At 40.9% G+C, this 26,764-nt stretch overlaps 1 protein-coding gene across 6 annotated transcripts in view; it reads right to left on the bottom strand.

Annotated features, from left to right (window-relative positions):
- The window catches only part of XRCC5 (X-ray repair cross complementing 5), an 87,957-nt gene that overhangs the window by 18,922 nt on the left and 42,271 nt on the right, over positions 1–26,764 (bottom strand). For 3 of the 6 annotated variants that reach the window (XR_003519146.2, XM_027589731.2, XM_027589727.2), the window contains exons 15-16: positions 21,200–21,290; positions 19,406–19,475 (exon numbers count right to left, since the gene is read on the bottom strand). Coding sequence is in view for 4 of the 6 variants with exons in the window: in XM_027589731.2 (XP_027445532.1) it covers positions 19,406–19,475; positions 21,200–21,290 (161 nt within the window). In the remaining 2 variants the exon portion in view is untranslated. Of the gene's footprint in view, positions 1–2,055; positions 2,181–19,405; positions 19,476–19,512; positions 19,865–20,945; positions 21,020–21,199; positions 21,291–26,764 lie in introns of those variants that run through there. The other 3 variants (XR_003519147.2, XM_027589728.2, XM_027589729.2) reach the window with 3 other exon arrangements.

Genomic DNA, 26,764 nt, shown 5'->3' with positions numbered 1-26,764 from the left:
GTGTGTTGCCTGGGTGGCTCAGTCAGCTAAGTGTCTGCCTTCGGCTCAGGTCATGATCCCAGGATCCTGGGACTGAGTCCTGTGTTGGGTTCCCTGCTCAGTGGGGAGTCTGCTTCTCCTTCTCTCTCCACCCTCCTGCCCTCGCTCATGCTCCCTCTCTCTCGTGCACTCTAATAAATAAAATCTTTAAAAATACATATATTTAAAGCATACTTCTACAAAACCAGATCACGTGAAAAAAAAAAGATTTTCACGTCTACTTGAAACACCTTTAGAGCTACACACATCTCCCTCTTCTTCAGGTCTAACCCTGTGAAACCCAGCACATGGTGGCCACACACCTGTGTGGACCGCGATGACAAACCAGAAGAACCGGAAGTGACTGAACCCTTTCACAGAAGTCAAAGGATCTTCTGAAGACTGAAGTACAAAAAAGGATATCCTAAATATTTTCTTCTCCATGACAAAAGATATGCTGACTTATTTCTTAAATGTCCTTTCTGCTTCTATTTCCAAAAGAGGCTGGATCTAAGACCCCAGGCAGAATCTGCCCTCAATGTTTCTGCTCCTGGTCTAGCATGTCTGGTGTTCCCGGTTTTAGTTTTGTGGTCTTCAGTGAAATATCTTTGTTGGGGAGAAAGAAATCACCGGGTGGCAACAAAAGAAACTGAGAATTAGGACAAAAGGAGAAACTTTACAAACCTGAAAATGACGTGCAGATGTCTTATTTTGAAGCAGCTGGACTGTGAAATAGACACAGCTCTGTCCTGCTCTTTGCCTCTGCCCTGATCTTCCCCCTTTTAGAAGCTGTTCTGGGAGACAATTTGCCCCAGAATTCCTCATTGAGCAGACAGAGTTGCCTGCCTCCCTTCTGAGAAGAGAAACAGTCCGTGGCCCTGACACAGAGACCACCACAGCCACAGTATCACGCGTGACCAGTGGCACAGGAAATTGAATGAAGACATATAAAATGCTGACCATTCAACAATATAGATACAGCCTTGGCTGGTTTATTATATTATTTTCTTACCAGTAACTAAAAAACTCAATTAAAGCCTCACCATTTAAACTCCACAAGTTCAGTCACAGACCATTTTTTCATGCTTAATGATTTTCTCATTAAATGCAGTAATTTCTTACAAATTGCACTAATAAAAGTAAGTCCTGCTGGGTGTTTCCCCCCCTTTTAAATGCTGCCTTTTCATTGATGTGTTAAATTAAAACCCCAGGCACAAGGAGCAGAGTAAACGCAAAGTCTTTATTGTCAGAATCCATTCCTGCAGACTCGAGATCTCGCTCGTTTTATTTTTGTTTTTATTTGAGCTAACTGTGAGTCCTACCTTATAGCCACAGGACGGTCTCTTGGTCTTAGCTCACTCTAGAAAAAAGTGATAGTGCGAGCTAATGAGAAACTAGAAAAATGGCATCCAGCAAGCCCACTAGTGGTAAGCTCATTTTATGTAAGAGAACATTACAACAAGTCTTCTTCATTCTGGATGAATAATGGTTCTCCTCTTAAATAACTTGAGTGTAAGACCAGGTCTGTTCCTAAGTCAGCTGAAAATTTTAAGTCTCCTGGTCAAAGGGTGGGTTCTATGGCATTCTATGGTCTTTTTATTTTTTATTAACAACATTCAATTTAACCACTAAAGACCCACTGAACATGTCCCACAAAACCTGAAGGTTATCTATGAATATTTACAGATTTACAGGGCATACAGCAGTTTGCTAAAGACCAAAGAACGTCCATTTTTTTGTTTTTATAACTAATTTCCCCAATTCCAGGAAGGAGTGCATTTAAAGTCCAAAATTGGGACACGATGCTAACATAAGAAAGAAGCTAAAGGAAGATTTTTTTCATCAAATGAAGTGACTTCTTTGGCTCCTTTGTGTAATGTATATGCCATATGCTTGGAAGTATGTGTTAGGTGTGGGGCTAGGGAGTAGAGAGAGAGGGTCTCCAGTAGAGAGAGAGGGTCTCCACAATTTTCTAACTCTAAAACTTTGGTGAAGCTTCCTAAAATAAAAGTGCTATGGAAGAATTAATAACCTTACCATGTAGACTTGATCCCATTCCAGATGGGCAGTAGGAGGGAGGCAGAATGCAAGATGACAGTGTTTGGTACTGTAGCAATTTTACAGTATCTGTCTAGCTTCATAGCAGAGTGGATGTCATCAACCTAATGCAGGAAGTAAGCAGAAGGAACCAAGTAGCCATAGTAACAGTGCAGCCAGGAGGAAACACTCTGGAACAGGAGACCAATCTGGCAATGGGATCCAATTAAAAGTTGGCAATTGAATGGAATTGAAATTCATGTATCAGTTGAAGAGATACAGTGAGTGGTGAGTCAGGCTCCACAGAAAGGAGAAGCAGGCGGCCACTGCTTGAATGTGCTTTTATGGACGATGGGGGTGGGGTGGTAGCACAGTGTCCTACGATGCCCTAAGAATCTGAGTCACTCTTTTTTTTTTTAATTTTATTGTATTGTTATGTTAATCACCATACATTACATCATTAGTTTTTGATGGAATCTGAGTCACTTTTAAAAGGACGTATCAAGTACCAGAAAATTTAAAACAACTATGTTTCATGTGGTAAATCTTCCTAAAAATTGATAAATAATAATGCCCTGTGTTTACATGGCATCTTTCCTTCAGATCCTTTTTTTCCTTTCATTTTTTCCCTTTTTTGATTTTGTGAAGAAAGTTGTATAATATTTTAGAGCTCAAAATACCGAGATATTATTTTTCTCCACTTCTTCGATGGGGCTAAGACTTATGAATTGATCCAGAGAACCTGAGAGTTAATTCTGTTGTAATTCAAAAATTCAAATTGTGATTATTCTCAAGCACTGCTCCCTTAAAGTCAACAATGGAGGGGCGCCTGGGTGGCTCAGTTGGTAAAGCGACTGCCTTCGGCTCAGGTCATGATCCCAGGGTCCTGGGATTGAGCCCCGCATCAGGCTCCCTGCTCGGCGGAAAGCCTGCTTCTCCCTCTCCCACTCCCCCTGCTTGTGTTCCCTCTCTCTCTGTCTTTCTCTCTCTCTCTGTCAATTAAATAAATAAAATCTTAAAAAAAAAAAGTCAACAATGGAAACAAAAAAATTACTTAGTCAGCAGTACTCACCGAACATAAAAACAGATGGAGGTTATCTGTTCCAATGATGGTGGACTAACAGCAGCCGTCTTGACAATGTATCACACTACAATAAAACTACTACTAGGTGCAGGTATCCCAGGATACACTGGCTCTTAAATCACAAGCACCTCTTTAGAGCGGGTTTTGGGGGTGAGAAAAAAGAATGGGCATTCTTTGTGGAAGGAACATCATGAGCAAATATACAGAGGCAGGCAAGCCAATGTTATAAGGGTATTAGCAGGAATACTGTTTGGTATGAGTACAGAGTTCACAGAGGGGGCCTGTAGAAGATGGGTCTGCAATGGCAGAGAGGGTTGTGGAAAGCCTTGAAATGGGGGACTAATTTTAAAGACATGGGGAGTGATTAAAAAGGGCTGACCCTTAACCAAATCTGTGCTATAAGAAGCTAAGTCTGGGGGCGCCTGGCTGGTTCAGTCAATGGAGCGTGGAACTCTTGATCTCAGGGTTGTAAGTTTGTTGGGTGTAGAGATTACTTAAAAATAAAATTAAAAAAAAAAAAAAAAGGAAAGCTAAATCTGTACCAACATATGGGATGAACAAGAAGAACTTTGAGGATAATTAATATAGGATGCTATAACTGTCCAATGGTGAAGTAACGAAAGCTTGAATTAGGATACTGATAGTTAGGATGGAAAGGAAGAGACAGATCCAGAAAATGATGGGAAATTAGGGGAGAATTATAAATGGGTACAAAGTGGTCAGATATGCTCATCAACAGTCAACTCAAGAAGCAAAACAACAGCAGCATCAAAAAACCCTTCTTTCTGGGGAAAGTCCTATTAGCACCAGGATATCCTTAGGCTGTTCCATCACTTGGGATACTTTTCTTTGGGCTTTCCTGTCCAGCCTTTTAATGGTTCAGGTTATGCCAGGCTAGTCTATGAATTCTTCCCCAAATTGGTCACCCACCTGCATCTGCACCCACACTGCCTTGTGTCCTACTGCCTTGGAGTACTATTTGTGCATCTAAGTGACCCCTTCTACCGGTGCCCTAGACACCACACCTCTCCCCTTCTCAAAGATCTCATCCAGTCTCATGCCTTCAGAGAACATCTCTAGGTGACTTTTCCCAGATTTATATTTAGAACCCAGACCTCTTGCCTGAAGTCCAAACCTGCATAACCAGCTTAGCATGTCTCTGTCCTTTCAGTAAAAACCAATTCCTTCCAGTTGCTCAGGCCAAAAAACTTAGGAGTCATCCCTGACTCTTTCTTTTTCTCACACCCTATATTCAAATAGTCGGTAAAACCTGCCAATTCTTTTAAAGCATGCCAAGAATCTGACCTCTTCTCACTTTCTCTCACTTGCATTACTACAGTAGCCTTCTAACTCATCTGCCTACTTCAAACTTGCCCATTCTCAACATGGTGGCCAGGGCACTCTGAAAACATAAGTCAATTAGATCAACCTCTACTCAGAATTCCTCAGTGGTTTCCCATTTCACTGAGAGTAGAAGCAGGAGGTCTAGGAGGCCCTATGTGATATGTACCCCAGATACCCCCCGATCTCATCTCCTACTTCTTCCCTTCAGCCACAATGGCTTCCCTGATGCTCCTTAATGAAGTCAAACGCCCTGCTTCAGGAGAACATACTGCTCCATCCGAAACGTTCTCCCCAGAGATACCCACCAGGTTCTCTCCTCCACCTTCCTCAATTCTCTGTTCAAATGACACCCCAAAAGTGAGCCTTCCTTGATCCTCTATAAAATCATAAGCCCATCACACCCCAGCACTCACTATCCCACTATCCTGTTTTAATTTTTTCTCTAGTGCTATCATGACTTGAATACCATTCTCTGAAAATTCATGTCCTTTCTAAAATCTCAGAATATGACCTTATGTGGAAATAGGGCCCTTGCAGATGTAATCAAATTAAGATGAGGTCATAAGAATGGGCCCTAATCTGACTGGTGTCCTTATAAGAAGAGGGAAATTCAGGGCACCTAGGTGGCTCAGTCAGTTAAGCGTCTGCCTTTGGTTCAGGTCATGATCCTGGGGGAGTCCGGGGATTGAGCCCTGTGTCGGGCTCCCTGCTCAGTGGGGAGTCGGCTTCTCCCTCTCCCTCTGCACCTCCCCCGGCTCATGCTCTCTCTCTCCCCCTCATATAAATAAAATCTTAAAAAAAAAAAAAAAAAAGAAGGAAATTTGGACACATACTGTAAGAGAGCTCCCTGTGAAGAGGAAGAGAGACCAGAGTGGTGTGTCTACAAGCTAAGGACCACCAAGGACTGTCAGCTGTCACCACAAGCTAGGAGAGGGGCATGGAACAGACTCCCCTCGGAGTCCTCAGATGGAACCAACCTTCCTGAAACCTCCACTTTGGAATTCTAGTCCATAACTGTGAGGAAATAAACTTCTATAGTTTTAAGGAGGCCCCTCTGTGGTACTTTGTTACAAAACCCTTGGAAACAAACACAAGTCCTTACCACCATTTGACATTTCTTATTTGTTTACTGTCTGTGTTTCGTTACAGTGACTAGCACATAGTAGGATGCTCCACCATTTGCTAAATGGATGAACGAATGGCCTAAATGTCACTGATTTACTCCTGTAAAACCTCTAAAGAATGAAAATGTCTTTTTGAATTCCCTCAATTTAAACCCACACACTGCATTTTTAGAACTGGTATCACTAAGGGGAATGGATAGTCTAGAACTTTATCACCACACTTCACGTTAGTTTTACAGAGATGGAGATGGCGAAAATAAAGCTCTATGGAAGGGGGAAATACATAGACAAAGGGAAATGGGCTGTGTAAGAGATGTGTGCAGGCATGTGTGGAGAACATACCACTTCTTTTTTTTTTTTAATGGGGGCGAGGGGCAGAGGGAGAGGGAGCATCTTAAGCAGGCTCCATACCCAGGGCTCGAGCTCACAACCTTGAAATCATGACCTCAGCTGAGATCAAGAGTCAGATGCTTAACCAACTGAGTCACCCAGGTGCCCCAAAGATACCATGTCCAACGCTGTCCTATGTGCACATAGTCATCTTTCTGTTGTCACTTACTATGACTTAGCTCCATCCCACTTTGCTGTATGCTCCTTTTTCTTCTCTTAGATCACGTTGATTGATCGCACTGGGAATTGGGGGGGTAGTGGGGGAGTGTTTTCCAAAATGTATTGTCTATGGCTATAACCCCAATTTACCACACCCTAAAATATTAACCATCTTGACTACAACACGGAGCGTTAACAGGGATTAACAGGGTTACTCCTAAGAGGAGACGGTGAGAAAGCAAGATAAAATGTGAGTTTGGGAAGGGACTGGAAAAGATGGGGACAATGAAGGAAGAGACTTCTTTTTCTTAACTTTTATGTACTACTCTATTATTATTTGATTTTTTTCCAATGAGCATGCATTTATTTTTTAATGAGGAGAAGTCTAGGGAGCTAATAAACAGTTGTTTCTATTTCTAGTGAGTCTTAAATGGGTAGATATTTTTCATGGGTTGGCATTTACTGATGGTGAAACTCAGAATATTTCTATTTCATGATCCTTTCTTTTTTATTTTTGGCACCATCTACTTTTTTCTTTCTGTTTATTACTCATATACTTAAAGGGCTGTATTAAAAAGGACCTTCAAATTATTTAATTTTACCCACTGTCCTCAGGAAAGACTACCAATGTGAACTGGATTTGCTACAGGCAAATCTTATCTCTGGTTTATATATTCAACGGCTCCCTCTCATCCTGTACATTTAAAATTTCAATGTATAAGTCTTGTTGGCTTCATTACAGTCCATCTAAGAGTGATTAGAAATGGAGACAATTACAGGATAATCCAACCTTAATTATTCCATATATTTTCTTCTCAATGTATGAGACAAATAATGAATCAAACAAAATAAACCCATGCTTGAGAAATGGCACAAAAGAAGAAACAAATGAAAGGAAGGAATAATGAATCTATAAACTTTCCAAATCTATAAGTACTGACCTTAGACTTATGTACTAAAATACCTATTGTCAGGGCACTTGGGTGGCACAGTTGACTTCTTGGTTTTGTCTCAGGTCTTGATCTCAGGGTTGTGAGACTGAGTCCCGTATTGGGCTCTGTGCTCAGCAGGGAGTCGGCTGGAGATTCTCTCCCTCTCTCTCTCTGCCCCTCCCTCCACTAGTGCTTTCTCCTTTTCTCTCTCTCCCTCTCTAATAAATCTTTTTAAAAAAAATAAAATACCTATTTATCACTAAATTGTAAATTGACTTTCATTACTTACAACTAATCATCTCTGTGCTCCAACAAGTTCCCGAATCTACACAATTTTTCTGTACTGAGTAAGGTGGTCATTCACTAAAGTAAATGAATTCCTCCAATGAATCAGAGGATTATGAAACACAAACATAATCTTGTGATACATGTATCTAAGTTTAAAAAAATTTTTTTAAACTCCAATACCTGAAGACTTATTTAAAATACACTCTATTACCTGAACTGACGTTTTCTTTACCGGTACTCTGCAGAGATTCACTTGCGTCTCCAGATTTTTGTTTAGCTAGGGTCAGGCAAATATTATAAAGGTCTCACCAGTCCACAAGGTCTCAAGAGGAATAACTTTCAATACTCAAAACATCATGGAGAACGACTAGACAGAAAATCAACAAGGATATAGATTTGAACAAGCTATCATCTAAACTGATCTGACATTTGCAGAACCTTCGACCTAATGACAGCAGAATACACATTATTTTAAAGGGCATATGGAACATTCGTCAGAACAGAGTATAGGCTAAGCCATGAAACAAGTCTCGATATATTTAGAAGGGTTGAAACCATTCAAAATATGTCTTATGACAGAATGAAGATAAAAATCAACAAAGAAATTTGGGGATCTCCAATATCTGCAAATTGAACACTCTTCTAAATAATCTGAGGGTCAAAGCAGTAATCATGAAAGACATAAGAAAGCATTTGAACTGAATGACAATAAAAACATGATGTATCACAATTTATGGTGTGCAGCTAAAGAACTGGTTAGAGGGAAATGTATAGCTTTCGATGCCTACATTAGAAAAGAAATGAAGTTTCAAATTAATAATCTAAGCTTCTACTTTAAGAAAAAGAGGACCAAATTAAATCCAAAGTGAGAAGAAAGGGAATATAAAGACAAGAGCAGAAATCAATGAAATAAAAACAAAATAATGGAAAAAAAATCAATAAAAGCAGAAATCAGGATCTCTATAAGATAAGCAAAACCGTGAAGTTTTACTTAGATTGACCATGAAGCAGAAATGGAAAATCTGACCAAACCTACAGTATGTAAAATAACCGAGTATTGAAAGCTTCCTACGAAGAACCCTAGCCTAGGTTTCACTGGCAAATTCTATCAAATATTTAAAAAAGAAATAATATTAATCTTGAAGGGGAAGAAAGAATACTTCTCAACTCATTCTATGAGGCCTGTATTTCCCTGATATCAAAGCCAAAGATGCTGCAAGAAAGGAAAACTATAGAAAGGTATCCTTCATGGACATATACACAAAAATCCTAACAAAGTATCAGCAAAATGAATTCAGGAACATACAAGAAAGAATTATACCTAATATATATATATATATATATATATATATATATATATATATACACACACACATATACATACCCACTGGAATTTATCCCTGCATGCAAGGCTGGTTTAACAACTGAAAATCAATGAATATAACATAGCATACTAACAGAAAAATCAAACCCACATTATCATTTCTATATAGAAAATGCATCAAAAAAATGCATCTGACAAAATTAAACATGCATTCGTAATAAAAACTCTCAACCAACTAGGAATGAGAAAAGAAAATCTTCAAGTTGATAAAGGGAATCTGAGAAAAACCAGAACATCATACTAACGGTAAAAGACTAAAAGCTTTCACCTTAATCACTCTTACTATTCTATGACTGTTGGATATTCCATCCAGTACAATCATGAAAAAGAGTTTTAAGGTATACAAATTAGAAAAGAAGAAATAAAACTGCCTTTATTTACAGACAATATCATCTTGCATGTAGAAAATTCAGAGTATAGGGGCACCTGGGTGGCTCAGTCAGTTAAGTGTCTGCCTTCGGCTCAGGTAATTATCCCAGGACCCTGGGATCAAGCCCTGTGTCAGGTTCTCTGCTTAGTGGGGGGCTCTGCTTCTCCCTCTCCCTGTGCCACTCCCCCTCCTTGTGCTCTTTCTCTCTCTCTCTCTCTCAAATAAATAAAATCTTAAAAAAATTCTTTTTTTTATTTAAAGATTTTATTTATTTGAGAGAGAGAGAATGAGAGAGAGAGAGAGAGAGAGAGCACATGAGAAGGGGGAGGGTCAGAGGGAGAAACAGACTCCCTGCCGAGCAGGGAGCCCGATGCAGGACTTGATCCCAGGACTCCAGGATCATGACCTGAGCTGAAGGCAGTTGCTTAACCAACTGAGCCACCCAGGTGCCCCTTAAAAAAAATTCTTAAGAAAATTCAGAGTATATAAAAACAATTAGAAGTAATAAACAAGTTTAATAAGTTTGCAGGATATAAGATCAATATACAAAAATCAGTATTTCTATACACTGGAAACAAACAATCCAAAAAATAACTAAAAAATTCCATCCACGATAGCATTAAAAAGAATAAAATACTCACAAAAATTTAACAAAAGAAGTGCAGGACTCGAATACTAAAAACTACAAACACTATGGAGAGAAAGTAAATAAAAGCCTAAATAAATGGAAAAACATCCTATGTTCAGGGGTTAAAAAATTCAATATTGTTAAGATGGAACGCCTCCCTTAATTATTCTATATGCTCAATGCAATCCTTATCAACATCCCAGAGGACGTTTTTCTATAAATTGAAAAGCTGAATCTAAAATTTATATGGAAATGCAAAGGATCTAGATTAGCCAAAACAATTTTAGGAAAAAACAAAATTGAAAGACATATTATAGTATTTCAAAGCTTACTACAAAGCTAAAGTAATTAAAATAATGTATCAATGAAGAACAGACATAGGTCAATGTAAGCGAATTGAAGGGTATAGAAATAAACTCTTACACGTATGATCAGTTGTTTTTCAACAAGATACCAAAGCAACTGGATGGGAAATGGATGGTCTTTCCAATAAATGATGCTGGGACAACTGGTTACCCTTTGAAAAACAATGCATCTAGGATACTCACCCTCATAACCATTTACAAAAATCAACTCAATGGATTATAGACCTAAAACTATCAGAAGAAAATCTTTGTGACTTGGCTAGGCAAAGATTTCTTATGTAAGACTGCAAAATGATAATCCATAAAATAAAAACTGATAATCTAGAAAAACAAAATTAAGAACCTTATACTTCAAAAGACACCACTGAAAAGATAAACCACAGACTGTAGAAAATATTTGCAAATCACATATCTGACAAAGGACCTGTATCCAGAATATATACAGAATTCTCCACATCTAGTTAAGACAAATTAAGAAATGGGGAAGAGATTCGGATAGACATTTCACCAAAGAAAAAATATATGAATGGCCAATAACCATCTGAAAAAGGTCAGCATCATTAGTATTTAAAGAACTGCAAATTAAAACCACAAAGGGATGCCAACACATCGCCACCAGAATAGCTATAATTGAAAAGACACAAGTGCCATCAAAGATATGGGAAAAGTGGAACCGTCATTCACTGCCGGTGAGATGTTAAATGGTAAAACTGCTTTGAAAGGAGTGTGGCTTTTTTTAAAAAAGTTAAACATAAACTTCCCAGCAATTCCACTCTCACCCAAGAAAAACAAAAAAATACAAAGACCTATAATTTTCATGGCATTATTTATAATAGCTAAAAACTGGAAACTATCCAAATATACCCATCAATTGGTGAATGGATAAACATAATATGGCATATCCACAAAACAGAGTATTATTCAGCAATAAGAAGAAATCAATTACTCAGGACGCCTGGGTGGCTCGGTCGGTTAAGCCTCTGCCTTTGGCTCAGGTCATGATCCCAGGGTCCTGGGATGGAGCCCCACATCAGGCTTCCTGCTCAGCGGAGAGCCTGCTTCTCCATCTCCCTCTGCCACTGCCCCTGCTTGTGTGCTCTCTCTCTCAAATAATAAAATCTTAAAAAAAATCAATTACTGATACATGCTACAACATAACAAACTTCAAAAACTTTATAAAGCTAAGTAAAAGAAGCCACATGCAAAAGACTGCATAATGAGTGATTCCATTTATGTGAAATTTCCAGAAAAGATAAACCCATAGAAACAGACGTGGTTACTTGGGGTGGTGATAGGAAAAAAGAATGGACTACAAATGGTCAGGCGGACCTTTTTTGGGTGAGAGAAAAGTTTTTAACTGAATTATGGTGATGAGCATATAACTTTATAAATTTACAAAAGATCACTGAGTTGCACATAGAATTAGTGCAGAGACTTGTGGAGATCTACCACAGACAGGATGCTTCCACTATGTTTCCACGATAGAATAACTGCTAAAGCTCAGATAGCAAATTTTATCCTCAGTGCCCCAAGGAAACACTACTAGATTCCAAGGACAAGGGGACTATCAAAAAGATCATGCTCATGAGAAATGGCTCCTGACTCCAATGGCCTACAGTGGCTATCTTGAGTGTTTCAGCTGCATCTCATTACCACTAAAAGACACAAAGATATAAACTACAGGATTTCAGCAGTTTAATCTGACAAAGGAAATGAAAATGGGCCTGCATCAGTCAGCTCAGGCTGCCATAACAAAACACCATGGGCTAAGGAGGCTTCAGCATTAAGAAATTTATTTTCTCACAGTTCTGGAGGCCGGTGCTAATATGGTCAGGTTTTGGTGAGGGCTCTCTTCCTGGCTTGCATTTGTCACCTTCTCACTATATTCTCAGATGGCAGAGAGAAAAGAAACATAGGAAGAGAAAAGAAAAAGCACAAATCTGATGCCTCTTCTTAAAAGGTCACCAATCCCATGATGAGGGCTCCACCCTCATGATCTCATCTGAAACTTACGACCTCAAAAAAAAAAAAAAAAAAAAACGGCTGGGGCGCCTGGGTGGCTCAGTCAGTTAAGTGTCTGCCCTCAGCTCAGGTTGTGATCCCAGGGTCCTGGGATCCAGCTCTGCCCCAGGCTCCCTGCTCAGCAGGGGAGCCTGCTTTTCCCTCTCCCTCTCCCTCTCCCTCTGCAGCTCCCCCTGCTTGTGCACTCTCTCTCTCTTTCTGTGAAACAAATAAAATCTTAAAAAAATTTGTTTAAAAAAAAAGTTAACTATTCTCCGTTGTCCAAAGGCATCCATGCTGACAATATTCTCAAGCCCTACTGAAACTGTGCTCCACATCTGAAAAAAACTCCCTTCCCTTTTCTAGCCTAAAAAACAAGCATGCCATTTTTAAAAGTTTTATGTAGACGTGCCTAACAGACAGGACTAACTGTATCAAATTATACTTGCCACTTCTTTCTGTGTCAGCATATTTTTTGCCTTGGGCTTGCAATTTGAAAGGGGAGGGCCCAAACACTTTTATTGCATTTAAGTGGGACTCCAAGCTGTTTCTAGGCTCCTCTAAACACATTTCAGCTGATTAGTGACTATTTTAACAAAAGCCTAACATCCTTTCCTAAACATCTTAATTGGTTAAGAGCTTCTGTTGTTTGCCACGAGCAGTCACTTTAAGTCATTGATTAAAGCAGTTTGCACATCAGCACAATCTGAAATCAGTTTTCTTCTTCAACCAGCTGGGCTTAGGAAGCAATCTTGAGGACAGCCCAATTCAAGGAGAACCAAGTGCAATGCCCCGCGTGACGATCAGGCACCATGCAAGCAAGAGGCGCAGAATTTATAGGAGGTTGAGGGCAAGAGCGGAAGTGCTGTAAGTAAGTACAACTGCTCTCTGCCTCCCAGATCGCGCTCATTAGCACGCAGCGCAAGGGTGAACTCCGACAGCAAACTGGAGAACATACCCTTCCTGGGAAGCACCCGTCACTAATCCGAGTTCCCAGCAGAGCCGCCCGTGAGCACCTGCCTCGAGGCACTGCGGGCCCAGACCATGATGGCACGCCGACGGGTCACTATGTTAAATGCGGCTTCAGACTAGACTGCTCTTCTGGGTGTTCTGACGCGGGGAAAGTGTTCATGTGAGTTCCACATTTTCAGCCAGAGGGAAAAATACCCTTTCCATGTCTAACATAAAAAGGGAAAAAAAAAAAATCAACCCACTCAGCAGGTTTAAGGCAAGCAACCTCTGCCTGACAGGAGAGAACAAAACGCTGAGAGTGGGAACCCTGCTATGGCAGAGCGCATCTAGACCCCCTCTAACGCTCTCAGGAAGAAATCTTCGTGCTCACTGGGAACATACCCACAGCAAACAGCCTTTTATTTTTATGCTACCAGTTGGCTCTCTTTCTTAACGGATAGCCAGGCTACATTTTACAGAACCATACCCTGTAATTAGACATCTTCTGATCCACAGATTGACAGGAACTTGAAAGAATTTAAAAAGCTGAGTAAGAATGGATAGAAGCCTTTTAGGAGAGTTGATGAAAACCAAAAAGACTTTCAAAGTGGTTATGTGTGTATGACGGTCTTTGCTTCCGGTGTCATGTCTTTTTTCTTTCTTCTCTTTGTCTTCATTTGAAGAATCTCATTTTAATTATTTGGTTGACTAGTTTTATTATATTAAAATATAAACTGCAGGGCAGTGCTGTGCCATTTAATGAAATGTAGGCAACCCATGAAGAAGTGTAAGCCACAAGATCCAGTGTCCTCCACATATTTGCAGTCATCAGTAGAAAGTCAACGACTCCTGGCCTCAGTCCACCCCCAAGAAGATCCCTGAGTGAGACACTTAGGGTCAGGGCTACCTAATTACCATGTCAAATCCTAACACACCCTTGTAGTGGGTCTCCCTTACACTTCCAAAGAAACAGATTGCTGTTTCCAACTAAGACTTCTTGTCATCGATAAATGGGACATAAAATAACCCTGACAGTCACGTTCTGTGGTTTAATAATTTAAAACCAAACAAGTCAAAAGGGAATCCAGGAAACAAGTGGCATATTGAATAAAAAATATGAAGTATGGACTAAGCCTCTAGAACCTATAATCATGTGTTTTTTCTCTCCTGACTAGATGTGTCACTGCTGTTTTGGGAAAGGACTAAGAAAGTGTGTCACACTGCTAAAAAATGACACAACTTTTATAGGGCTGAAGATGTTTACAATTTTAGTTACTGTTTGTATTTACTATCCTTCTTTCAAGACATTCAAGATATCTGACAGAACTTATTTTTCTTAAATTTACCAGCTCTGTGTAAAACAACAGAAAAAGGCCATATTCTTATCTTCCTACGTTTATCTGGAAAGAGCTATGATAAGTTACATAAGCCATACCCAAGATTACATAAACAGGCTCATTAACACACACACACACACACACACACACACACACACACACACACGGGAAATCTCTCCTAGGTCTCAATTCTTGGGGATCCACACTTCAGGGCTTGCCTCATGGCAGAGAGTCATATAATGCATGTAAGTAAGCTACTGTGCACCTGGGACAGTGTCATCCCATACAGAAATGGAACTGAAAAAAATGTCTATTTGGCTTTGATGAATGATGTAATTTTATCATGAACTGTTACCACGTTCCATCCTGTGTTGGTAAATTTTAAGAAACACCCTTTAAAACTGAAGGAATATTGTTTGATAATCAATGAGAATGAGGTAGATGGGAGAACAAAGGCAAAAAGGCTTGAGGATGAAAAGTGGTCCAAACAAAGTGAGACAAAACAGATACAAGAAAAGAAAGGCCTCAGAGCGAGAAAATAAAGTGATCACCATCTAATCAGATGGGTATGTGCACACTCCTGCTCCCTGTACTTAAATCTAATGGTAAACGTCCATACCATTCCTGCGTAGGATGGGTCTTCTGGACAGGTTTGTTTTTTAAACCAACCATGCTCCTGTGAACTCAACCGGGTGGAATGGAGCTCCACCACCCTGATTTGGAAGCCTAATACAGAACCTACAGTCTTTCTTTTTTTTTCAAGTGAGATTTTTTTTTTAAGATTTTATTGATTTGAGAGCAAGCGAGAGAGCATGAACGAGGGGAGGGGCAGAGGGAGAAGCAGACTCCCCCCCCTGAGTAGGGAGCCCTATGGGGGGCTCGATCCCAGGACCCCGGGATCATGACCTGAGCCCAAGGCAGACACTTAACCGACTAAGCCAACCAGGCGCCCCCAGAACTTACAATCTAAGTGGCAAAACAAGGTCCAGAGAACAAAGTTACATTCCATTCTTTCTGACTCATAAGGTCCTCAGAGAACCTGTTTTTGAGACACCAGGTACATCCAAGCTACTTGACATAATATCTCATACTTAGTGGGAACATCTCAATTTAGACTTATCTTGATCACAGGAATTATTTAGAGGGTTGAAATAATGTGGCTTTTCTCCTCCTCTAATTTGCTGTCTTTTGACCATTTTAGCATTCTTCCTAAGTAAAAGCAGGGAAGGGGCAAGGATTTTGAAATCCATGGTGTTCCTCCAACAGCTGGTGGAGGAGGGTGTTCACATAAAGGGATAACCTGGATTCAAGGAGTCTCTGAGAACGCTGTGGACTCAGGTCCTTCCAATAACCCACGACTGCAGAGAACAGATATCACGGAGGAAGGCGCTGATGCACTTATGAATGCCATGTGAGAGAAACAAGTCTACTTTCACCACTGAGAAACACTATGCATACGGCTGTGGTCAAGAATTTTTCTCTTGTAAAACTGCAGTTGACAGAATGGTGGGGTGGGTAGGGAGGGCGAAGGAAAGGGATCAGAAAAAGAGGAGCACCTGAGAATCAAAGACAGCTTACAGAAGCATCAGCAGCCAGAAATAACACGTTCCCGGGGTTCAGTGTCATCTCCTCTATGCCAGTAAGCTTCTGACAAGAAATATCCCTCACACTGAAAACCAGAATGTAAGAAAATGTGTAGATGCCTACTGAAGACTGCTAGTGTCAAGGGGGTAGAATCGCAAAACTCTCGGTATGACTATACTATTAAGCCAGATGGAAAGAAATTATACCCATATTTTAGTTTATAATAATAGGTGAATGGGTCAATGCCTAAGGGTAAAACAATCTTACCGTCTATTACTGATCATGCTTTTGGCAACTGAATTTAAAAAGCAGATCTACTGGAGAAAAGAGAAGAGCTTCTCCCTCCCCTGCCCTAGGCACAGATCCCGGGAGGGACAGAGGAGAGCAATACCAGAAGGGTAGCTTCAAGTTTGGAGGACAACTTTGGGCTTCAGGGAAAGTGAGTCTTCACTCACAAAGGGCCTTAGTAGAGATGCCTATGCAGAACACAGCTAGGAAAAGTAATGAACAAACAAAATTTCTGGAGCTTGAAGCAAGGAAAGGAAGGATGAAAGGGAAGCCAGGTTAGGACCATGAAACAGAATTGGTTGCTCACAGGTGGGCAGTCCCATTTTCCCACAGCCCTGCAGAAAGTCCGCCTTTGTGAGGTCACTGCAGAGCTCTGAATGACCCAGTCCTAGATGGAGGAACAGAGGGATCCCACCATCACACCACCAGCAGCACACCAGGGCTCAGTCACATTGAACATAAAAGGACGGTCTACTCCTCAGAAGTCCAACCTACAGGCACAAGGTTGAAAATACATGACCTTATTATGTCTGAACAACAACAAACTTGTGTAGGGAAAGAGGGCATTAGGAATCAGGAGAAACAGTCGGTTAAGTAGAAAAATCCAGTATTTGAAAAAGAGAAGGATTTTGAATCCCTGTGTGATTTGGGGAGAAGTTCATCTCTCCTAGTCGTACAGTTTTTCCCATAAAATGGGGAGAATGCTACCTATTGTAACTTATATGCCATGTAGGGGTCACCTGCCCTTGTTACTTTCACAAGACTACTTCCAATCCCCAGGTTTCATGGCCTGGGGAAACACTGTTTTCTGGAGATGTGAGCAAATTCTTAAGAATTTACTCTCTCATGGGGCCCTTCAGACTCTGGTCTCCTGTGGTCTCAGGTCCTTTCTCTGCTCTGCCTGAAGTAATTCCAGACCCAAAACTCTTTGTCTCTTCACCAGTTTCCCCAGATAGAGCTCTCAAACCAAGGAATCCAGAATTTTATTGACAGTGAATATTGGCAGTTATGAGTTGGGAACACACTGCTGAACACTGTGTCCTTATATAAATTCATTCACTCCCTCTCTTTTCTACTCAGCCCTTCCTTTCCTGAACTAGCTCCCGTTTTTCTACTTCTACGATGTCAGTAGAGTCCCTCTTCTCTGAACCCTAACTGGCCAACCACCAGGCTGGAGACAGGCTCAGCCTACACCTTAGGCAGTTACCAAAATATTTTCCCAATTAAAAAACAAAAAAAATTATTTTTCTCAGAAAATTCTGGCACCAACTGTTAAAGCTCTACTGTCTTCTCCACTTGCTCACATGACTGCAAGATTGCTATGTGGGATAACTGAGACAAAGAATGTAAGAGCTCAGCATATGCTATTACATACAGAATATGCTAGCACAGTGACTTGAACATAGCAGACACTACTGCCTGCCTTTACATTCGTGATCGTGCCAGAGTTAGTCCCTGAAGAGACCACACCTATACCAGCCAGAAAGACTAGTCACTTCCAAAGGGAGGACCTCTGCCTTTGGCAGAGGTAATCGACAACATATAATCAAAAGCTAAGAAGGCCTCCATCTTTTTTCAAAAACATGGTAATCATGACAGGCAACGGCTGGCTGATTTGCCACAGTAATGTCTCTGCATTCTCCCAAAAACAGTCACAATATGCAGCCAAGCAAAGAACAGGACAGGCAGGAATGCTGTGAAAGCTTCCTTTGATCACCCCCATACATGCAGGAGAGAAATTCCGAAGTACTGTTTCCACCAATCCTTCTGGAAAGCTGTCGCTTTAATTTCAGATCTCCTTCATCTACTTACATGTAGTTTTGTTTTGTGTTAAACTCAAGAGCTTTTCTCCTGTATGGCAGTTCTTAACAGGGCAAAAAGCTCTTTCCCCACCTCAAAACACAAAACATATACAGATTATCATAGTAACGAAGCTTGTCTTCCTCCGGAAATTCTCATGGGCTGGCCTTCGGTGTTCCTGCCAACAGGACTGGTCCAGGAGACCGTATGCTCTGGGGCTCAGCTGGTCACGACTGCCTTTGGGCAATAGCACAACAAGCCCAGGCGTTTTGCTAGGATTCTCAGACTCTCAAGAAGTAACCTACAGGCAGGCACTGCAGACGATCAAAGTAGAAACTGTACGGTTTCCTAGACATTTAGGAGTCATTTCTCCCCCTAAAATGCCAAGAAGTTGGGAGAGAAGTTCTGTGCACACGTTCACATAAACACACGGACAGGCCTGACCCTGGATGGCAATAGTGAACACAATGTTCTCGTATGCACAAATCTGCAGGATTAGAACTGCCAGCCACCTCTCCTTAAAGAGTAAACAGGAAGTTGAACACAATCAAGTGAATGAATGTTGGTCCCAGACCCTCTGTCCATTCCAGGAAACTTCAAATATTAGCCCAAGCCTAAATGGAATTCTAGGTTATAATTCATAAAAAGAAAATGTGAGAATGTAGTCAATTTCAGAAAGATCAAATCTAGGGGCAGCAGGACGGTGTTCTGGGACTTGTGTAAAGAGGCTCAAACCCTTAGGCCTAGAACAAGAATTATGGGTCACTGAAAAGAGAAAGACATGACACAAAAATGTTTTATTCCAGGGGCACCTGGGGGAGCTCAGTCATTTAAGCATCAGACTCTTGATTTCGGCTCAGGTCATGATCTCAGGGTTGTGGGTTCAAGCCCCGCATTGGGCTCTGTGCTCAGCTCAGGGTCCGTTTGTCCCTCTCCCTCCGCTCCTCCCCCTGCTTTCATGTGCTCTTGAAAAAATATTTTTTTTAAATGTTTTATTCCAAGCTCACTCACAAGACCCCAAAGAACTTCAGTGAAGTGGAACCAAGAGCTCTAAGGTTCTGGCTTTCAGTTTTCTTAAGAAAAAGACCTACAAATTAGCTCTTTTCCTACTTGGGCAGACCTGTGCTGAGTTTACCCTCATGTGCTCAGAGTGTTGCTCTGAGGAGCTCACCAGTAACACACAATCACAAAGGTCCACGAGGAAGGAAACCTGCTGTATAAGGATACCAACAAAAGGCTACACTTCTTAATCTAGATTATAAATCCATTACTCTAATTATCTATCTTCCCTTAAATGCAGAGGCAACAGCATAGCACTCACCTTCCTCAAAGGTGGCTTTCTTCTGCCTCACTAGAACACGGAAGTCTTCAGCAGGATTCACACTTCCAACCTAGAATGCACACACGGACAATGAACCCACAGATCACTTCTCTTTTTGGCAGCACCCCGGCAATACGAGATGGCTTAATGTAGTAAATGCGCTCTTATAAAATAAAACCAAAGACAAAGAGAAGGTCCTTTCTATTCATTTCCATTTCCAGGGTTGTGTTAAAAGCAAGCAGATTCCTGTAGCCAAAAAGCTGCCGTCTGTACTTTCACTTACCTCTCTTTCTGGAAGCTGACTTCTTTCCAGAGAGGTCAGAAGTATTACAACCCAAGTCACCAGTCAGCTCAGCCAGAAGGCTTTATGTGTCACAGTGCTGGTACATCCAGACATCCAACAAGTTAGGAAGGGGAGGATTCTGCAGTGTGGGGTCCGTTCAGAATATATTTGCCCCACTGCAGATGACATGAGAAATAACTGCCTTGATACTTGGTTTGCTGAACTGCCCTTTTGTGGGGACTGCTTAGGTCTTTCTGGCATTGAAGTTTTGGTAGAACACACAAACATGTCCAGCTGCACATGTCCCCCCCAAAATAAAAGCAGATATTGTGTAAAGATTTTCCATAGTGCTAGGTATGAAAGATTCAAAGATAAAACTCTGCCACACCATATGGCACTTCCTAATCATATGTAGGTCTTTAATCTTCCACTCCCAACCTAGAGGTAGCTGGGTGGCTCAGTCAGTTAAGCATCCGACTCTTGATTTTGGCTCAGGTCATGTTCTCTGGGTCGTGAGATTGAGCCCCGTGTCGGGCTCCGCACTGGACGTGGAGCCTGTTTAAGATCCTCTCTCTCCTTCTCTCTCCCTCTCATCCTCTCCGCCCCTCCCTTTCTTAAAAAAAAAAGAAAAAAAAAATCTTCCAGTCCCAACCTCAACAAGCCCTAAGTATCACTCAGCTCACTGGGGAGAAGACAACGGGCTTCTATTACAGCTGGTAAACTCTGGTACAAAATGTACTGAAGTTTCCAGTTTGCTCTGGGATAGCAGTCAGAAAAGCTCTCAGAACAAATAACGTCATGATTTTTTTCCTTTATTATAAAACACTGAAATAAAAATCCAAATCATTTTCAGGTGTTCAGTTTTCCTGAGAGCATTCTTTTTTAAGGTTGGAAAAAAGGCATCCCCTAATGCTAACTATCCTTCCTAGTGCATTTGGCTAGTAAGGGACAATTTTTAAGATTCACTGATTCAAAATAATGCCACTTAACAGAAGACAATATATTCAAGTTCCAAAACCTTCTCATTAAATAAAGAAGATCTCAAGTGTTAAAAGACACTTGGTTTGGGAAAATGTTAAACTTGTGAAGCCTGTTCCAAAGTTATATATTAGAAAAGAAATAGAGGAGTCATGCTCTTAAATTTTACAAATTCGGAGACTAAGACTCCTATCATCAACCTCCACTTATCCCATCATTTTAACTAAACAGAAAGCTGCAAAGTAAAGCCAACCAAGAAATCTCTAACAAAAGTATTACCTGAGTTATTCCATGTACTGCATATTATACCATGCTCTACGCACATGTGTCAAGGAGATTCTGTAGGTAATTCCCTGACAATAAAGGAAGAAGTGTGGGAAGGATGTACATGGTTCATATATTAGAAGCACCAGAGAAAGTGAATTATTAAAGGACTAACAAAAATTGATGCATTCCCGCACCCCCTCCCCCAACCCCACCCAAGTCCCAACCTTCCAGGAAGGCGGGAAACACCCTGGGAAAGTACTGCTTACACTGGTGACACTTCCTTCAGCCAGGCTGATACTAAAGCAGGCCTCCCCTTCCTCAGTCTTCAGTTTTTTAGAGGTGGGACCCTCTTCATGGCTGGAAAAGAAATAAATGGATTTTTTCTCTTAAAACAGAATACACAATACAAAAACCAGACTTGGTTGACCCATGAAGTATACGTTTATTTTTCAAGTGTCAAAAATAAACAGCCACACTTAGTCCTTGTTGACGAAGAGCCTGCCCCCCCCCCCCCCCCCGCAGTCCTAGAATTCCCGAAGGCCTGAGGGAGCTGCCCTGGCTCTGCCTCACAGCGCCAGAGAAGTCATAATCAGCAGCCGCATCACAGAGCCCCCTCCAAAGATGAAACTGCAAGCAAAGGTAAAGGAAACCTGGCATTTCAGGAAGAGACCCATTTATCCCTCAGATACCATTTGCTAGTTTCTGTCTCAGAATTGATAGCTATTAGCTTTCCATGGACATGGGTAACCTTTGGGTCTAATACCCTATCTTCTCCATCATATATGTGAGAGCTTTATAAGCTTCTGCTCACAGCTGTCAAAACTTACTAGACAATCCTTAATTAAATATGCAAGACCTTGTTCTTAGAAGTCCTTAAACTATAAAAAAAAACCACTTTCCAAAAAAGCTTTTTAATTTGTTCTTTTATAAACCTAATTCTGTTTTGGGCAATATGCTAACAGTCCAACAGCATCTGTGTAGTAAGGGAAAGATGGTTCCAAGGAACTGTATCAAACATCTTATCTCAAGTAACATGCTGGCTTCAACAGCCTGCTTTAAAGTCAAGAGGAGGACAAATTAATTGCAAAGGAGAAGAAAAACAGATCCAAAGACTGTTGGATAATCTCCCTGAAGCTGCTGAACACAGAGATAGAATTTTTCTCCCAGACAAATAATCTGGGCCAAAGCAGCGGTCAAGAAATGGCTGAATGAGAAGGGAAGTTAGTAACCAAGATCCAGTATCTCTAAACCTGATATGTTTTTGTTCAAAAGCCCAACCTTCAGAGAATGAGCCTTGAAGAAGAGGTTATCCTAAAAACAAAGAAAAATGAGGCATAAGCTGGCTTATTCAATGATATTTCAATAAAGAATCTCTTACCATGAGATAAAAGGGCTGAAGTAATTATTATAGCCTCACAAACATGAATTAAAACTTTTATTACTTGACATCTTTTCTTTCAACACTTGCCTTTTTCCCTTTGAGAAGGAAAGAGAAGTAGAAGACAGAAGGATAGAGACCAGGAAACATGAAAAGGGGTGAGTCATCCAGAGCTCTTCAAGTAGAAAAAGAAATAACCACACAAAGCCTTGATGGCAAAAACAGGAAAAATGCACAAGCCCAAGGGAGCATGAAATTCCATCAGAATTGGAGTCCTTTTAAAAGAGTCACAGCCATCTCAGTGAACCTTTGTCAGTTCTTCCCAAGAGACAGACAATGTAGTACTCCTAGATTCAAGTCTCACTTTTTCCACTGACTAACCCTGAACCCTTACGTCTTCTTAAAGGTATTGACTGATATCTTAATTTTTGTATATCTAGAGTTTAAAATCTAGTAAATGACTCCCCTCGCTGGTCTTCAGTTTGCTCCTCAGAAAAATACTATGATGAAAAGCACCATGAGCATATCACTACTCATCTACGGTCTTCCAAAAATGCAAATCACCTCATATAGTGCTGTTAAGAAGCATTAAACATATAAAGCGCTATGCTTAGTTCTGTGAGAACACAAGGTTGAATCGCATGAAGAATTTCTTACACCCTCCAAAATATGGTTCTAGGGAAGGAAGGACAAAGAGACACATATATCAATCCTCCAAGACTGGACAGGTAAAGGTAATAAGCAGAAAGTAGTGAAAATTTGAGTATGGTTAATGTTCTCAAGACTGAACCATTTAATAGCATTATTAGGAATTTTACATATATTAAACTAATAATGTCTCTCTCTAGTGGGAAAGGGCAATGACTCTCATCCCAAAATTATCTGAAGAAGCTGAGCTCTGGAAGATAGAAATTATCCATGCAAGACCCTAGCAGACATACAAATGTCAACAGCTGCTGCATTTGGATGTCAATAATTCATTGTTCTTTCTCATTTTCTTATTGTCTTTTATAAATATGTATATATTTTGTAATTCATCTATTTGGCCAAACTTTTACCTAATAACTTACTATATGCTGGCCACTACACTAGGCTCTAGATTCCAAATGTATAAAAAGTAATACACAACCAACACTTTCAGGAAATTCACCAAACAAAAGAGATAAATATATAAACAAGTGATTAACAAACTACTGTGGTAAACAGCATGTCCCTCTAAGAGGATAGCCAGTAGCTGTACTGGGCTGGGGCATGAGAGGCAGACTGGGAAATAGTGAGAAAGGGGGATGGAAAATACAGTAGCTCCCCCTTATCCATGGTTTTTGCTTTACAGTTTTCAGTTACCCGTGGTCAACTGCAGTCTGAAAGCAGATGATTCTCTTTATGACTTAGGGTCAGAAGGTCAACAGTAGCCTCACATTATGTCACGATGCCTGCGTCATTCCCCTCATTTCATCTCATCACGTAGGCATTTTATCATCTCACATCATCACAAGAAGGGTGAGTAGAGTACAAGACATTTTGAGAGAAGGACCACATTCACAGAACTTTTATTACAGTATATTATTATAACTGTTCTATTACTGTTGTTAATCTCTTACTGTGCCTAAGTTATAACTTAAACTTTATCACAGTTATGTAACGTATATATAGAAAAAAACAGCATGGATAGGGTTCAGTACTATCCATGGTTTCTGCCGGGGGTCTTGAAACACATTCCCCATGGGAAAGCGGGGGGACTACTGTATCTAAGTCATGGACACCGAAAGTGTGAGGAAAGAAAGTGGATCTCTAGGGAGCTGGATTATGAATAGGTACTTCTTTCTGCTTGTCTAGATTTTCTTTTTAGGTTTCTCTTTTTTCTCTAGGTTTGATCTTAAGCCAATGCTAATGGAAAGCCACTAAAGCAAAGGTTTTTAATCAGGTGTCCAAGGATAGTGACAAGGAATTTGTGAACCACCCGAAATTATATGCAAAATTTAGTATGGTAGGTCATTTTCCTGGGGAGAGGGTTCACAGTTGTTGTTTTGTTTTTTATTAACATATAACGTATTATTTGTTTCAGGGGTACTGGTCTGTGATTCATCAGTCTTACATAATACATAGCGCTCACCACAACACATACCCTCCCCAATGTCCATCACCCAGCAGTGCCCTCCCTCCCACCCCCTCCACTCCAGCAGAGGGTTCGCAGTTTTTATCAGATTACTGAAAGGGTCCATCATATGTACACACAAAGATTAAGAATCACTGCAATGATGTGATCGGATTTGTTTAAAAAAAAAAAAAAAATCTCTCAGGTAGCAAATGCACGGTAGATTGGAAACAGGTAAGACCTGAAAGGGAAATCATTTAAGGGGTTATCTCAGTAAAGCAGGCCAAACTGAGGACTATAGAAGAGCAATGACAGTGGGAAATGCTAATAAGAGCTAACTTTTTTTTAAACATTAACCATGGGCTAATCACTACACCAAGCATATTTAAAATACCTCAGTTAGCTGGGTGATGGACATTGGGGAGGGTATGTGCTATGGTGAGCGCTGTGAATTGTGTAAGACTGATGAATCACAGACCTGTACCCCTGAAACAAATAATACATTATATGTTAATAAAAAAAAAAGTCAGTTAAACTTCACAACCACCTTATGAGTTAGCTATCATTATTGACCTTTTACAAATGAAGAAACCAAAGTTCAAAAGGGCCTGACCTTGTCTAAAGCACACAGTTAGTAAGGGGGTGCACAATGAATTCTGTAAGCCACTCTCCCGAAGGGCCTCTGAAAGGTACATATATGTCACCGCAAATAGCGCAGAGCAACTTGTCAATTTTAACTACCATTGAAGTGAAATGCTTCGACTTGGATCCAACTCTACTTGACTGCAATGTAAAATCAATGCTATTAGCCACTACACTAACCTGAAGCAAAGGAGGGGGTTTGATGTAAAGCTAACGCAACTTGGTAAACCAATCAGACATGGAAAGTAAAGGAAAGGTATTGGCTCCCTGGAAATTAAGTGTCATTCACTAAAACACAGAATAACAGCATGAAGAGGGTTTGAAGGGAGCATGGCAGGAGACAGAGATGATAAAGTCATTTCTGGACATACTGAACTTGAGGGATCTATAGACACTTCAGATGTCCAGAGCACAGGATCGAAGCATATTAGAATAGACAGATATTCGGTAGTTTTTGAAGACCTGTATGTGAAATAATAAAAGGTCCTGAGACATGCATTGCTGAGGCAATATGGCATAATGGTTGGGAAGGCAAGCTCTGGAGTCAGACTGGGTGTAAACCCTTTCTCCAACACTTAACCCCCTGTGATCTTGGGCAAGTTTCTTAGCTTCTCGAAGCCTCAGTGTCCTCAGCTTTAAGAGCGAGTTAACAAAAGAATCTACTTCCCAGAACGGCCAAGATGGTCCACATAGGTAAGGCATGTTTACAGCGCACACACCTGTGTCCAATACATGTCAGCTCTTTCTGAGAAGGAGTCCTACAGGACAGAACATCAACACTTAAGACGGGGGGTCAGGGGGTGTGGGGGGTAATAGTATATTTTTGGACTACATTGTCAGAGGCATCTAAGAGGAAACTGCAAAGGTTTAGAAAGAAAAATCTGGAGAAGCTAAAGTTAAGGAAGATATAGGAGTCCCAAGGGGGAAAATAATTGACAATGTCAAGTGCTACAAGGAGGTCAGGAAAGGAAAGGACCGCCAGGCTGAAGGAAATTTCCCAGTTAGTGTCTTATGGAAGACGGGTTGCAGGGAAGTGGTGGGGGCTGGGAAAAGCAGCAGTGTGGACTTTTCTTCCAATAAGCCTACCTTATGGAAGGAAAGAAGATGATAACAGGCAGCAATCCAAGGGAGAAAGCTGAGGGCATGACTGTATTTTGATTTGGAGGAAAGAGATACAATGCCAACGTGGAGGCAAAGGAGCTGGTCAGGAGGGAGAAGATGAAAATACAGAAAGTGGGAAGAAATTATTAGTGGACAGAGGTATCAGATGAGACAGAAGATGGCATCCCAGGACACAGGTGAAAGGATGGACTTTGGACAGGATGAGGTACCCCCTTCCACTGAGACCCAAAAGAAGGAAGTTGGGGCTCCTGGGTGGCTCAGTCAGTTAGGCGTCTGCCTTCGACTCAGGTCATGATCCCAGCGTCCTGGGATCAAGCCCCACACTGGGCTCCCTGCTTGGTGGGTAGTCTGCTTCTCCCTCTCCCTCCGCCCCTTCCCCCGACTTGTGCGCACACTCGCTCTCTTAAAATAATAAATAAAATCTAAAAAAAAAAAAAGAAAAAAGGAAAGAAGTAAGTGAAGGCAGATGCAGAACAGTACTGTTCCTATATTTTTAGAGGAAATGGGCCACAGTACTGACGCATTCCCACCTACGGGCCTCTACCTTCCCTATGACACCACTATCACCATTGGAGTCATCTTGAATATGCCAGG

The sequence above is a fragment of the Zalophus californianus genome, chromosome 3, assembly GCF_009762305.2.
Source record: "Zalophus californianus isolate mZalCal1 chromosome 3, mZalCal1.pri.v2, whole genome shotgun sequence".
Lineage (NCBI taxonomy): Eukaryota > Metazoa > Chordata > Mammalia > Carnivora > Otariidae > Zalophus > Zalophus californianus.
Note: the sequence above shows the minus strand (reverse complement) of the source record. Positions and strands in the feature narration are given on the sequence as shown.